The following is a 14,110-nucleotide window of genomic DNA, read 5'->3' on the forward strand; positions in this document are numbered from 1 at the left end:
TAAGGCAAGGATGATTGCTCTTCCTACCTCTATTCAACATTATACTGGATGTTCTACCCATTGCAACAAGGCAAGAAAAAGAAATAAATATTGGAAAGGAAGAAGTAAGACAGTCTTTTTTTCACAAATGACATCCACAGAAAATCTTACATACTCTTTTTTTTTAAAGATTTTATCTATCTGTCTATGTATCTATCTATTTGTCAGAGAGAGAGAAAGAGAGAGAGAGAGAGAGCACAAGCAGGCAGAGTGGCAGGCAGAGGCAGAGAGAGAAGCAGGCTCCCTGCCCAGCAAGGAGCCCAATGCGAGACTCGATCCCAGGACCCTGGGATCATGACCTGAGCCAAAGGCAGCGGCTTAACCGACTAAGCCACCCAAGCATCCCAGAAAATCTTACCTATTCTATGAGTACAAAAATACTATCAGAGATTATAAGTGAATTTAGCAAGATAGAAAATACAAGATTAAGCAAAAACCCATTTCTGTATGCTAGCAATGATACCACAGAACATTTCTATAAGCTAGCAAGAAACAATTAAAAATGAAAAATCCTTACATCAGCATCAGAAAACATTAAGTATATATGAATGGCCAATGAGCACATAAAGATATTTGACATCATTAGTTATTGGGGAAACACAAATCAAAACAATGAATACCACTTCACGCCCACAAAGATGGCTATTACCAAAAGCAAAAAACCAAAACAAAACAAAACCAGAAAATAACAAGTGCTGACAAGGATGTGGAGAAATTAGAATCCTCGCACATTGTTGGTGTGAATGTAAAATAGTGCAGCTGCTGTGGAAAATAATAATATGGTGGTTCTTTAAAAAACTAAACACATGGGGTCCCTGGGTGACTCAATGTGTTAAGTGTCTGCCTTCAGCTCATGTCATGATCCCAGGGTCCTGGGATCGAGTCCTTGCTCAAATTGGAGCCTGTCTCTTCCTCTCCGGCTCCCCCTGCTTGTGCTCTCTCTCTCAAACAAATAAATAAAATCTTAAAAAAAAAATTAAACACAGAATTACCATATAATCCAACAATTCCACTTGTAAGTAAATGCCCAAAAGAATTGAAATCAGGGACTTAAACAGAAATTTGTACATCAATATTCACAGCAGCACTATTTGCAGTATCCAAAAGACAGAAATGACTGGACTCAAACATCAAGCAGCCAATGAATGGATAAATGAAATGTGGAGTACACATAAAATTATTCAGCCTCGCTGCATGGATGAACCTTGAAAACTCTTTGCTAAGTGAAACAAACAGGACACAAAAGGACACATGTTGTAGGATTCCACTTACAGGAAGAATCTATTTTAGGTATTCATAGAAGCATTTGTAGAAGCAGAAAGTAGAAGAGTGGCTATCAGGAGCTGGGGGAAAGGGAATGGTAGTTGTAGTTTAATGCTAAAGAGTTTCTGTTTGGGATGATAAAAAAGTTCTGGAGATGGACAGTGGTGATGGTGGCACAACACTGTGAATGTATTTAATGGCCTTGAATTATATACATAAAATAGTAATTTTATACATATTTTATAAATATGTATAAATATATTATATACATATTTTATAATATATAATATATTAATATAAAATATATACATATTTTATAAATATGTATAAAACTTTATACATATTTCTGCATAATTACAATATAAAATACAATATACAATTACAATATACATAAAATAGTAAACTTTATGTATATTTCTGCACAACTTAAAAAGCACTTAAATAACAATGATTTTAACAAAATCCTTGTAAGACATGAACACTGAAAATTAGAAAACTTTGGGATGCCTGGGTGGCTTAGTCAGTTAAGCATCTGACTCTTGCTTTCAGCTCAGGTCATGATCTCAGGGTGGTGAGACTGAGCCCTGTGTTGGGCTCTGCATGGGGCGTGAATCCTGCTGCTTAAGATTCTCTCTCTCTCCCTCTGTCACCCTCCATTCTCTCTCTCTCTCGCTCCAAAGAGAAGAAAAGAATAGAATAGAAAAGAAAACTTAGCTGAGGGGAATTAAAGCAGTAAATGGAAAGAAAGAAGTAAATAAAAATGGCCCATGTTTGGGGAATCAGTACACACAGATCTTCCTTAATCTTTTTTCTTGTGTACCATAATCCATTCAACTGGTCCTATGTTAATCAATACTTGCTTTTTTCCAAATATTTTGCTTTATTAACACCTTCACAATAAATGACCCTGTATAGATGTTTTGTATGTTGGAGTTCTGTCTGTACGCAGATTCCTAGCGAAACTGTTAGATCACATTCATACTTAGTTTTGTTAGTTGTACTCATACCAAGCTTCACAGACTTCGTGACAGAGCATTTTATCAAATTTTTGGATGTTTGTCAATTTTATAGGTGAGAAATGATATCATAGAGGAGATTGAGCATTTTTTAAAAACTCTTTAAAAGTATTTGTATTGTTTCTGTGCATAAATTTTGTTGTTTGTTTCTTTCTTTTTTTAAAAGATTTTATTTATTTATTTGACAGAGAGAGATCACAAGTAGGCGGGAGGGGGGACCGGGGGGAGGAAGCAGGCTCCCTGCCGAGCAGGGAGCCTGATGCAGTACTCTATCCCAGGACCCTGGGATCATGACCTGAGCAGAAGGCAGAGGCTTAATCCACAGAGCCACCCAGGTGCCCCATTTTCTTTTTCTTAAGATTTTATTTATTCATTTGTCAGAAAGAGAGCACACAAGCAGAGGGAGCAGCAGGCAGAGGGAGAAGCAGGCTGCCCACAGAGCAGGGAGCCCAATGCAGAACTCAATCCCAGGACCCTGGGATCACAATCTGAGCTAGAGACAGACACTTAACCGACAGAGCCGCCTAGGCATCCCTTGCTCATCTATTTTTACATGTGTTTTGTACATCTATTTTTATACCTCTATTTTAAGTATTTTAACTTTTTTTCTGCTATTGTAATTGGGCTCTTGTCCTTCACAACATATCCTTTTTATTGATTACATATGTCAACACTGCTTTTAAAAAACGATGTTCTGCTACTTTACTGGATTTTCTTATTCGCATTATTTTTAACATTGATTCTCTTGAGTTTTATCTCTTCCTTTCCTATTCTTATGCTTTGGTTTTGTCTGATCTAATTGCACTGGCTACTACTTTAATACACTATTAAATAGTAGTGGCAGTGGTGGACTTCCTTGACTTATTCCTGATTTTAGCAGGAATACCTCTAGTGTTTCTTCATTAAGTTGATGCTGCCTTGTACCAGGGGTGGGTGTGTTTTTCCTAATCAGAAATGAGTGTTGAATTTTGTCAAAAGACTTTCAACAGCTATGATCAAATTGTTTGACTTCTTAGGTCTATTAAAATGGGGAACTGTATTCATTGATTTCCTAATACTGGACCACTCAGGAATAAGCTGCACTTGATCATGACAGATCATCTTCAATGCCCTATTGGTTTCTGTTTATTGATCTTTTCATTTGGGATTTTCTAACTGATATTAATCCAATATTTGATAAATTCATCATTTATAAATATGATTTTTACTAAATCATAGACAGTTTGACAAAATTGCTAATAATTTCATTAATATTAATAAGAGATTGATACTGGGGATGCCTGGGTGGCTCAGTCATTAAGCATCTGCCTTCGGCTCAGGTCATGATCCCAGGATCCTGGAATCGAGCCCCGCATTGGGCTCCCTGCTTAGCGGGAAGCCTGCTTCTTCCTCTCCCATTCCCCCTGCTTGTGTTCCCTTTCTCACCATGTCTCTCTCTGTCAAATAAAGAAATAAATAACATCCTTTAAAAAAAAAGAATTCTTTTAAATTATTTAATTCTTTTTTTAAAGCATTTTATTTATTTGAGAGAGAGAGTGAGAGAGAGCATGAGAGGGGAGAAGGTCAGAGGGAGAAGCAGACTCCCCATGGAGCTGGGAGCCCAATCTGGACTTGACCCTGGGACTCTGGGATTATGACCTGAGCCAAAGGCAGTCACTTAACCAACTGAGCCACCCAGGTACCCCCCCCCAAAACAGAATTCTTAAAAAAAAAAAAAGAGAGAGAGAGTTTGATATGTAGTTTCTTATTTTGTGTAATCGTTATGAGGTTAGGTATTGTAGTGGTTACCTATCGTTAAAATAATGCTGCCTAACAAGCAACTGGAAAGCTTGAGGCTTACAACAGTAAAAGGCAATAGATCCTGTGACTGAGGTGATTCTGATACGGGCTGGGCGAGCATACACATCTGCAGTTCAGCCAGGTGTTGGCTGGAGCACCTGGAACAACCAGGCTCTTTCCATGTGTCTGTCACCTTCTCATGTTATCATAATAATGCTGTTCTTGCAAGAAACAGAAAACTCACTCTTGCAAGTTATTTCAAGCCTCAGCTTGCATCTCATTTACAAACATGGCCAAAGCCCGTCACACAACCAGTCCTGAGTCCGAATAGGAGAGCGTGGCAAAGTTGTGCAACAAAGCATATGAACACAATGAGGAATGTGGGGGTGTTTCTGCAACTATCTCAGTTTTCCCTCATGGCCAGTTATACACACCATTCCCATATGTAAAATATACACATTCCCATCCCAAAGCGCTGCAAAAATCTCAATCAGGTTTAGGATTTCACAATCTAAGTAAAGTCTGGTTGTACCCACTGTTGTTTTTTTGTTTTGTTTTGTTTTGTTTGAGAGGGAGAGAAAGCACGTGCTTGTGCACAGTGAGGGCTGATGGAAGAGGGAGAGAGAATCTGAAGCAGACTTTGCACCCAGCGCAAAGCCAGATACAGGGCTTGAACTTACGACCCTGAGATCAAGACCTGAGCTGAGGTCAAGAATTGGACACTCAAACGAGGAGCCACCCAGGTGCCCCGGTTGTGCCTAGTCTTGGTCCAAAGACATATGAAGCAAAAAGTCAAATTACTTGCTTCTCAAATAAGCAACATAAGTGGGTAGAAACAAGTGCAAGATCATTGCAAAAGTGCTATCATTTGGAAAGTGTAAGGATGAAAGCATATAGCCGTCACTTGCCCATAGCAATTCTAAAGTCCCACCCGGAATGTATATCTAGAGATGGGGAATGGTTTGTGATTAAGGCTTCATTCCTTGGATGTATGAATTATCTAACACTGCATAGTAGTAACTACCGTTATAACCACAAACTTAGTGGATTAGAACAACATCCATGTATTATCTGAGTTTCAGTGGGTCAAGAATCTGGATATGGTTTACCTGGGTCCTCTAGTCCTCTGCTTCAGAACCTCTCACAAGGCTATAATCAAGATGTTGGTCAGAGCTGAGGTCTCATCTGAAGCTTGGCTAGGGCAGGAATCACTTCCAAAGTCATGCGGATCCAGCTGCTTGTGAATTGCTGGACTGTGGGCCTCATTTGTTTGATGATCATTACACAGAAGCTGCTCACTTCCCTGCCATATGGGTCTCTCCATAGGGCAGCTTTCTTCATCAAAGGTAGCAAGGAAGACTCATTAGAGCCTGCCAGGAAGATAGCAGTTATAATCAGAGGTAACATAATTACAGAAGTGACTCCCCATCACCTTGGCCATTTTTTATTAGAAGAGAGTTACAGGTCCTGCTCACATTCAGGAGGTGGGAGTAACACAAGGGTGTGAATACATTACGGGCCGTTTTAGAGTTTATCTGCGACACTGAAAGTGGCATCCAGTCCATCATTCTCCATGGCCCCTGGTTTCACCCTCTACATCTTTCACTTTGCATTGCTCTCCTTAGACACTTCTGAAGAAGGCATTAGAAAACATGTCTTCTGAATAACTTCCTCAGTCTGCTTCCTGTCCAAAGAAAGTTGGGGGCCCAGAGTCTTTTTACATTTTGTCCCTTCTAATCTAGGTTGATGTCACTTTTATTAGTATAGCTCCATAAAGATGTTCTGTGGATCTTCTGTGTCTGATCTGAATCCACTCTCTACACCAAAAGCCATACCCAATCATTTTGAGATATCACTTGCCCTCTGGGCTTAGTCACTGATACTTTAGGTATCAGGCTACTGTGGGACAAGAATCTTATATTTCCTGGAAATCATTTTAGTCAACTGGAAAAGTCCATTAGACGATGCCTTGATTCTTTCAGAGGTCTTAGCAAAGTGTCTTTCAGCCCTTGATTTTGTTTTCACCTAAAGCTGTATCATTAAGTCTGATATCTTTGTAGGCTTAAAGGAATGGAGATGAGAAAGTTGTTGTTCTAGCACCTTTACGTTCCATCTAAATTGTACAATTTAGTCAGCTGACATTTTCAATATTCTGCCTAGAAATGTCTTTTCTCAAGCCCAAATGTTCAGGAGGTACATTTTCTATCTTCCAAGTTACCACAGGTGCTCAGTTTCTTTGCATTTTTCAGCCCCCTAAAATAATTTTCTCACCATTTTTCCAAGCCCCACCCAGAGCCCAGCTCCAATGTTGCAGATATTAGTTTTTTTATTTGGCACCAATTTGTGTATCAGTTATCTATTACTGTGAATAAATCACTTTAAATCTTAATGCCTTAAAATAATAAACATGTATTTAGCTCATCAATCTGCAGGCTGGGATTTAGGTTGGACCTGGCTGGGTAGTGCTTCTGGTCTCACCTGGACCCATTCACAAGTCTGGGACAGTCAGTGACCTTGACTAACCCAGGATGGCTTTGGTCAGGCAAGGTTAGGCACAAATAATTCATAATAAAGGCAGAGAAGCAAAATGAGAGAAATCTCAATGGCATAAGGACTTTCCAAGCCAATGCTTGCACCTTGTTTGTGAAAATCCCATTGACCAGACTTGCATGGCTGAGCCCAGAGTCAGAGAGGGAGGGCACAGCAAAACTTCATGACCAAGTATGTAGATATAGGGATAAGTGGAGAATTGGGGTTATTTTTGCAACCTAATATTAGGGATCAATGTTATACTTGCTTCATAAAAATCTGGAAGTGTTTCTTCTTTTCCAGCATTCTGGAATACATTATGTAGAAAAGGGATTACCTGAACAATGAAAGTTTGGTAGAACCCTCCTGTGAAACCATCTGAACTAGAGCCTTTTTCATCTTACAGCTCTTTGAATATCTTTTCTAGTTCCCTTATGACCTAGAAAGGCTTAAACTTCCTCTACTGGAGTCATTTTAGTACCTAAGGTTGTTACCATTTCATCTAGGTTACCAAATTATTTGCCAAGTTGTACAAAATAGTCCTTAAAATTAAAATTTATTTTGTTTTAATGTCAATTTTTCACTAGTATTTTTACTTTTGATATTTCTTCCTCCCCCTTTTACTTAAGTTAGCTAATGGCTTGTCTCTTCTGATTGTTTTTTCTTTTTACCTTTTTTAAGATTTTTTTTTTTTTTAATTTGAGAGAGAGAAAATGCAATCAGGGGAGGGGGCAGAGGGAGAGGAATGAGCAGACTCCATGCTGAGTGCAGAGCCTGATGTAGGGCTCTATCTGACAACCTGAGATCATGACCTGAGCCAACACCAAGAGTGGGGTACTTAACCAACTGAGCCACGCAGGTGTCTCAGTTGTTTTTCAAATAAGCAAAATGCTCTTCATTAATTTTATTTTTTCCTGTTTTCCTAATGTGTGATTTTATCATTACTTCTTATATTCCTTTTGGGGTTTTTGTTGTTTTTGTTTTTTGCTTTTGAGTTGTATTTTTATTTTGCTTTTTTATCAATGTTACAGTATTTTAAAATTTTTGAGTATAATTGACACGTGTGATAGTATTTTAAAGCTATATTTCACCTATCAGTGCTTTAATTATTTCCACAGATTTAATTATCAATCTTTTTTTAAAAGCTCTGAAAGTTTGGTTTCTATTTCCCCTTTGCCCCAAGAGTAATTCATAGAAAGTCTTTCCCCAGGTGAGACTTAAAAATATATATTTATTCATTTCTCATTTTAAAGATTTTATTTATTGGAGTGCCTGGGTGGCTCAGTGGTTTAAAGCCTCTGCCTTCGGCTCCAGTCGTGATCCCGGGGTCCTGGGATCGGGACCGAGTCGGGCTCTCTGGTTAGCAGGGAGCCTGTTTTCCCTTCTCTCTCTCTCTCTGCCTGCCTCTCTGCCTACTTGTGATCTCTGTCTGTCAAATGGCAGAGAGGCAGGCAGAGAGAGAGAGAGAGAGAGGAAGGGAAGCAGGCTCCGCGCTGAGTAGAAAGCCGGATGCAGGGCTCGATTCCAGGACCCCGGGATCATGACCTGAGCCAAAGGCAGAGGCTTAACCCACTGAGCCACCCAGGCGCCCCCCAAAATAAAATCTTTAAAAAAAAAAAGATTTTATTTATTTGACAGACAGAGATCACAAGTAGGCAGAGTGCCTGGAAGAGAGAGATGGGGAAGCAGGCTCCCCACGGAGCAGAGAGCCCAATGCGGGGCTTGATCCCAAGATCCTGAGATCATGACCTGAGTTGAAAGCAGAGGCTTTAACCCACTGAACCACCCAAGCGCCCCCATTTCTCATTTTATTGCACTGTGGTTAAAGAAGACTGTATTGTCTCTATTTTGTGGAAATTAGAGGTTTTCTTTGTGATATAATAAATGGCAAATTTCTGTGAGAATAGGCATAACCTCAATTATGTATTAGTATTCCTTATTAAAAGATGCAAAGTGCGATATATATTCAGAAGACATACAAATTCTTTTGGAATCTATAGGTGAAATCAAAGAAAATAATTTAATGTTGAGAAATGAAATAATAGAGCTGTAACATTAGTAACTAGTATACCTTCATTGTGAATTGTGGTTTTTAGCATTATAGTGTCCTTCTTCGATTTAATTTTCTCCTGAATTTTACCTTTGTCATATATCAATATTGTAATCTTGCTTTTTATGATTTGTATTTGCCTATTATATTTTTGCCCATCTAATTTTTAGCCTTTATGGATCAATTACTTCAGAGGTCTCTTGTAAATAACAGATAATAGGATGCTGGTTTGTAAGCAAATCTGAACTTTTTAAAGTTTTTATTTAAATTCCAGTTAGGTAACATACATATACATGTTAACTTATACAGAACTAATACTAGTTTCAGGTGTACAATATAGTGATTCAACACTTCCATACATCACCCTGGGCTCATCACAACTGCACTCCTTACTCCCCATCACCTCTTTTCACCCATCCTCCTACCTGCCTCCCCTCTGATAACCTCCGGTTTGTTCTCTGTAGTTAAAGAGTCTGTTTCTTGAGGCACCTGGGTGGCTCAGTCTTCGGTTAAGCTTTTGACTTTTGATCTCAGCTCAGGTCTTGGTCTCAGAGTCATCAGTTCAAGCCCTGCACTGGGCACCATGCTGGTGTGGAGCCTGCTCTAAAAAAAAAGTCAGTCTGTTTCTTGGTTTGCCTTTTTTTCCCCTTTGCTCATTTTTGAACTTTTTTTTAAATAGATGAGTTGAGCCTTTTAGTTTAGTAATTTAACTCTATGCTTGTTTTTGTATTTACTGGGTATGATGCTATTCTTCACTATGTGATTTATTGCTTTTATTATAGTATCTTTGAGCAGTAAGGGAGATTTCTATCTTTATTTTAGTAACTATCTTGTACCCTTTCATACTCCTTTTGTCTCCTTTTTCCTTATTTAAACCCCAACTGTTAGGTTTGTCAACTTTAAATGATGCTCTTTGCCTTGTACACACTGCCTTTGCAACAAAGACCTCTTTGTCCTGTCCTCCTCCTCTCCCTTCTTTTTCATTTATTCCACTGTGACGTCTACCTTTTCAAAGAATATCATTTGATACTATTCTACTACCCCATCTCCTCTTTCATTTTGGTTTTAGATCTGAAACTAGATACTCAATGCTTACCACCAGTCCTTTTGCTGAAGTTCCCCAATCATCTCCTAGTTGGTTGAAACTTGTCTTGAAGTAAGATCCTGAGGGGTTATGAGTACAGTATTTTCCCGAGCTCTCACATGATTGAAACTTACACATACCGGGGCACCTGGGTGGCTCAGTGGGTTAAGGCCTCTGCCTTCGGCTCAGGTCATGATCTCAGGGTCCTGGATCGAGCCCTGCATTGGCCTCTCTGCTCAGCAGGGAGCCTGCTTCCTCCTCTCTGCCTGCCTCTCTGCCTACTTGTGATCTGTCAAATAAATAAATAAATAATCTTAAGAAAAAACTTATACATATCCTTGATATTTAAAGGACAGCTTAGCTTGATACAAAACACTTATTCTTAGTTCCTTTGTTTTTCTTTATATTTCTTGAAAATGTTGCTCCATTGCTACTTGCTTTTTGAGAAGTCCGATGCCAATTTGACCCTTCCTTTGTAAGAAATTAGCTCTTTGCGCCCAGAGGGGTTTTTTCCCCTCACCTTCAAAATTTAATAGTTTGCTAGGATATTCATCATTCTGGGTCAATTTTTCTATGTAACAAAGGGGCCCTTTCAAGATAAAGATTTAGGTCTTCTTTGTGCTTTTTCAGAAATTTCTCCTGGGGCAGGTTTTTTGTTTTATTTTGTTTTAAGATTGTATTTATTTATTTGTCAGAGGAAGAAGCAGGCTAGCAGGAAGCCTGATACAGGACTTGAACTCAGGACCCTGGGATCATAACCTGAACCAAAGGCAGATACTTAACAGACTGAGCCACCCAGGCGTCCCTCTCCTGGAGCAGTTTTAACTATTAACCAATTCCACTGTCTTCTTTTTTGGTAGCTTCTGGGAGCTCCAGTTTTGCCTGTTACTTCTTTACCTATCATTTTCATTCTGTACCTTTTCAGCTCTTCCTCTGTATTTTTTGCTCTCTTAGCTTTTGTCATTCCCAACCTCTATAGGCTTTACTATACTTGGAGTCATCTCTATTGATTTTGTCTTCCTATCTATGATGATTTTAATTTTTCACTCAAATTGTTTCCCAAGCTTGGTCATTTCTCTCTTCATATATTCCTGTTGCTTTTTCATTTTTATTCTGAGTTTTAAATTTTCCGAACTGTGGTATCTTTCCTATCCACAACTGTTCCAAAATTTATTTTAGAGATGTTGGAGGGTTGTTATGGTTTACTCTCTTCTGTTCTCTTTATTTTGGAGTATTTCCTTGGCTTGAAAAGTTATGATTCTCACTCTGTTTACTTCCTGTATTTGTATACACAGTGAATTCCTTGATCTATTTATGTTGACATGCTTGCAATAACACGCAACTCTTTGGGGGCAGAGGTAAAATGGATTGATCGAATGGCTTTCTCTGTTTCTTGGTCCAAGAGAATCTTTTCCAACTGGTTAATGTTGTAAAGTGTCTTTAATAAGTAATGTCTAGGAACTAGGGGTGGGGAAGTTGTCCATTTTCTTCTGAATCTTTGACTTGCTACCGAGAGGCTGTTATCTTCAGCTTTCTGCTTTCTTTTTCTTCTTCATCCACCAAGCCTGCTAGGGACACTGCTTCCTTTCAAGACTTCATCTCTCTCAGAAGAGAAGCCACTGGTCCCACTCATTTTCTAAGTCTCTTCCTTTGATGTCCACCTATCCACTGCCTTGACCGACCAGGTCTCAGACCCGGTTTGCAGCACTTTTCCACCCCGGGTGCAAACCATAAGTAGTCTGGTTTAACTGAGGTTCCAATTCAGGCAAGGGCCTGCAGCAAAGGTAAAATTGGGGGGACTCTGCAGGAAGCAGATCACACAGGACTTTATCTGTAAGCTTTTGGGATAACTTGAGCATGGAATAAAGGGGCCCAAAGTAAAACTGGAGGGAAGGAGAGAAAGGGACTGCTTTAGGAGTTAACAAAGGAATAACCAAACTCAGCTTGGTGACTGATCTGAGGCTGACATGGGAAAGGGGGAGGACATCTGCATTTGGGGTTTGGGTTCCTCAGTCAATGGATGGATGAACAGTGGTGTCAATTCACTGAAACAGGAACACAAGAGGAGGAGGTTTGGGGAAGGGCAAAGGAAGGTAAGTGGAGTATGAAGTACTCCTCTGAGTGAGAATTCTGGTAGACTCCAAGGAGAGTTCTGGATGGAAGCAAAGATCAGTGCTCCTGGCCTATAAGTAGTGGAAACCCAAGAAGAGACAAAATCATCCAATAAAAGAGGACAAAATGGGAGAAAAAGAGGGATGAGGATAAAAACTGGGGGCCCAGCAGTCATTAAGGACTACACAGAGCGTTTGTACCTGTAAGTAAGAAATGGCAGATCAGGAAAACAGTAGAAAAGTTGCAGAGAATGACTATCAAAAAGAAGGCAAGGACAGAAATAATTACCATAATGGATTAAAATACATAAAATATATCAAATGTATCCTATTGGCACTAAAAACAAAAAACTATTGGCTGTTAGACGATGCTTGGGAATCAACCCATTATTTTGAAAACTGGTGAACAGAGGACAAGCCTCTCCTAGCTCTTTTGGGTAAGTCGATAGGAAATGTCTGTCACATAGAAGAATCCCGGGTAAATGAAGAGGAATAACAAGACTGTATCCCTAGTGAATTAATGGAGCTAGGCATGAACATCCCTCAAATGAGAGAAAACCAGACACATGTGCCTCCTGATGGAAGAACACACCACCATCTTAGGAAGCTGTCTGACATAAACAGGGAAATAATCACATGTGCATCAGATCAAGCCTCCAGGTCAGTGGTTATCAACTAGGGGCCATTTTGTCTTCCTATCCCCACCAGGAGGTAACGTGGCAATGCCTAGAGACATTCTGGATTGTCACAACTTGGGGAGGGCGTGTTACCGGCATCTGGTGGGTCAAGGCCAGTGACCCCGCTGCCCCTACAACCAAAACTTACCCAGCTCCAGGTCAATAGCACGGAGGTTGAAGAGCCAATCACCAATTTATAGGAATTTATAGGAAATACAGAAGATAGAGAATATGTTAAATGACAAAACAGAAACAGAATCAAAGAAATCCAGAATTAGGGAAATTCTTCCTGAAGGAAGGGACGGAGGGAGAGAGGTGCTACCCTGTACCACTTGGGAGAGGGCTCCTGCAAGTGGTCTGGTGTTCTGGGGAGTAAGGCAGCCAGTGGGCAGGGTGGATGGGAGGGGGACAGAAAGCTTGGTCATTAGGCCTGTCAAGCTTTTTGGGTAAGAGGCAGTGAGTTACAAAAGGTGGGCGTGGGGAGGGAGGAGAGATCTTGAAGGATGAAGGGGCAGATGCTGGGAGGTGACAAGGATGGAAGGTACAGGGTGAGCAAGGAAAGACAAGAAAGGAAGCTACTACGAAGCCCTTCAGACTCTGAAATGAGGAGGGAGGCAGCAGCTGAGATCAGTTTGGCGTGGGGAGGAGGAGGATGGACTGCAGGGTCACAGTACGGAGGGGGCAGGTGACTGTGGGTTACAGTTTGAGGAGGAGAAGCCAGAGTGAGAGTTGGGGAAGAGGCTGCTGGGGTCGGAATATGGGGGGGCAGCTTTGTCTCCACCGTTCACCCAATTTAGGTCCCTGTATTCACTTTACTTCTGCATTTGAAAGGAGGCAAAGTCACAATTTTTACTGGATATATCCCAGACTCACTGCTTTATCTTGCCCCCCGAGATAAAGGGCAGGAGAAGACAGAGGCTTTCCTGCCCCGGGCACAAGGGCACAGAATCAGAAACAGCCCATTTACATTCAGGGAGATGCGCTAAGGTGGGTTTCAGGTAGTTCCAGGCAGCACCACGAGGAGTCAGACGGGTAGGCAGAGTCCCTTCGGACAGGGAAGAGGATCCCTGCTGTCCAGGAGGAGCACGTACGTCTCAAAGTGGGATGCCTGGGCCTGAGGAATTCACTCTGGAGGCCCCGGGGTCTGGGACAGGATTCTCTGCTCAAGCTTGGCGTACTGTGGGAGAAGGTCCTCGTAGACCTGGAGGGGCAGAAAGAGCAGTTTAGAATGGGAAGGGAGAGGTGCCTCTCATCTCTTTGCAACTTGCAATTTTAAAATTTAGCATGCCATGTACTTGCAATTTAAGCGTTTGTGCTTGGCAAAAGAAAGGAGGCATCAATTCACAAAAGAGGAAACGCTAGTAGTTCCCAAACCTACAGCTTAAGTTTTTTAAAAAATGCAAATCAGGACCAAAAAGTTTGTTATCAAATCTACAAAATGTTTAAAAATTCTGGTGAAGATATCTGGAAATGCCATCTTGTTGCACAACTGGTGAAGTTGGTGGTGCAACCCTTCTGGAAATCAACTTGACTGTACATTGGTATTAAAGGGCTTGAAAATG

At 40.5% G+C, this 14,110-nt stretch overlaps 1 protein-coding gene across 3 annotated transcripts in view; it reads right to left on the reverse strand.

Moving 5' to 3' along the window:
- Positions 1 to 13,407: 13,407 nt before the first annotated feature.
- Positions 13,408 to 14,110, reverse strand: part of XYLB (xylulokinase) — a 47,655-nt gene continuing 46,952 nt past the window's right edge. For all 3 annotated transcript variants that reach the window (XM_059390538.1, XM_059390540.1, XM_059390541.1), the window contains one exon: positions 13,408 to 13,749. In XM_059390538.1, the coding sequence (XP_059246521.1) occupies positions 13,672 to 13,749 (78 nt within the window). In that variant the 3' untranslated portion in view covers positions 13,408 to 13,671. The remainder of the gene's footprint in view (positions 13,750 to 14,110) is intronic.

Source organism: Mustela nigripes, chromosome 2 (genome assembly GCF_022355385.1).
Source record: "Mustela nigripes isolate SB6536 chromosome 2, MUSNIG.SB6536, whole genome shotgun sequence".
NCBI classification, from domain to species: domain Eukaryota; kingdom Metazoa; phylum Chordata; class Mammalia; order Carnivora; family Mustelidae; genus Mustela; species Mustela nigripes.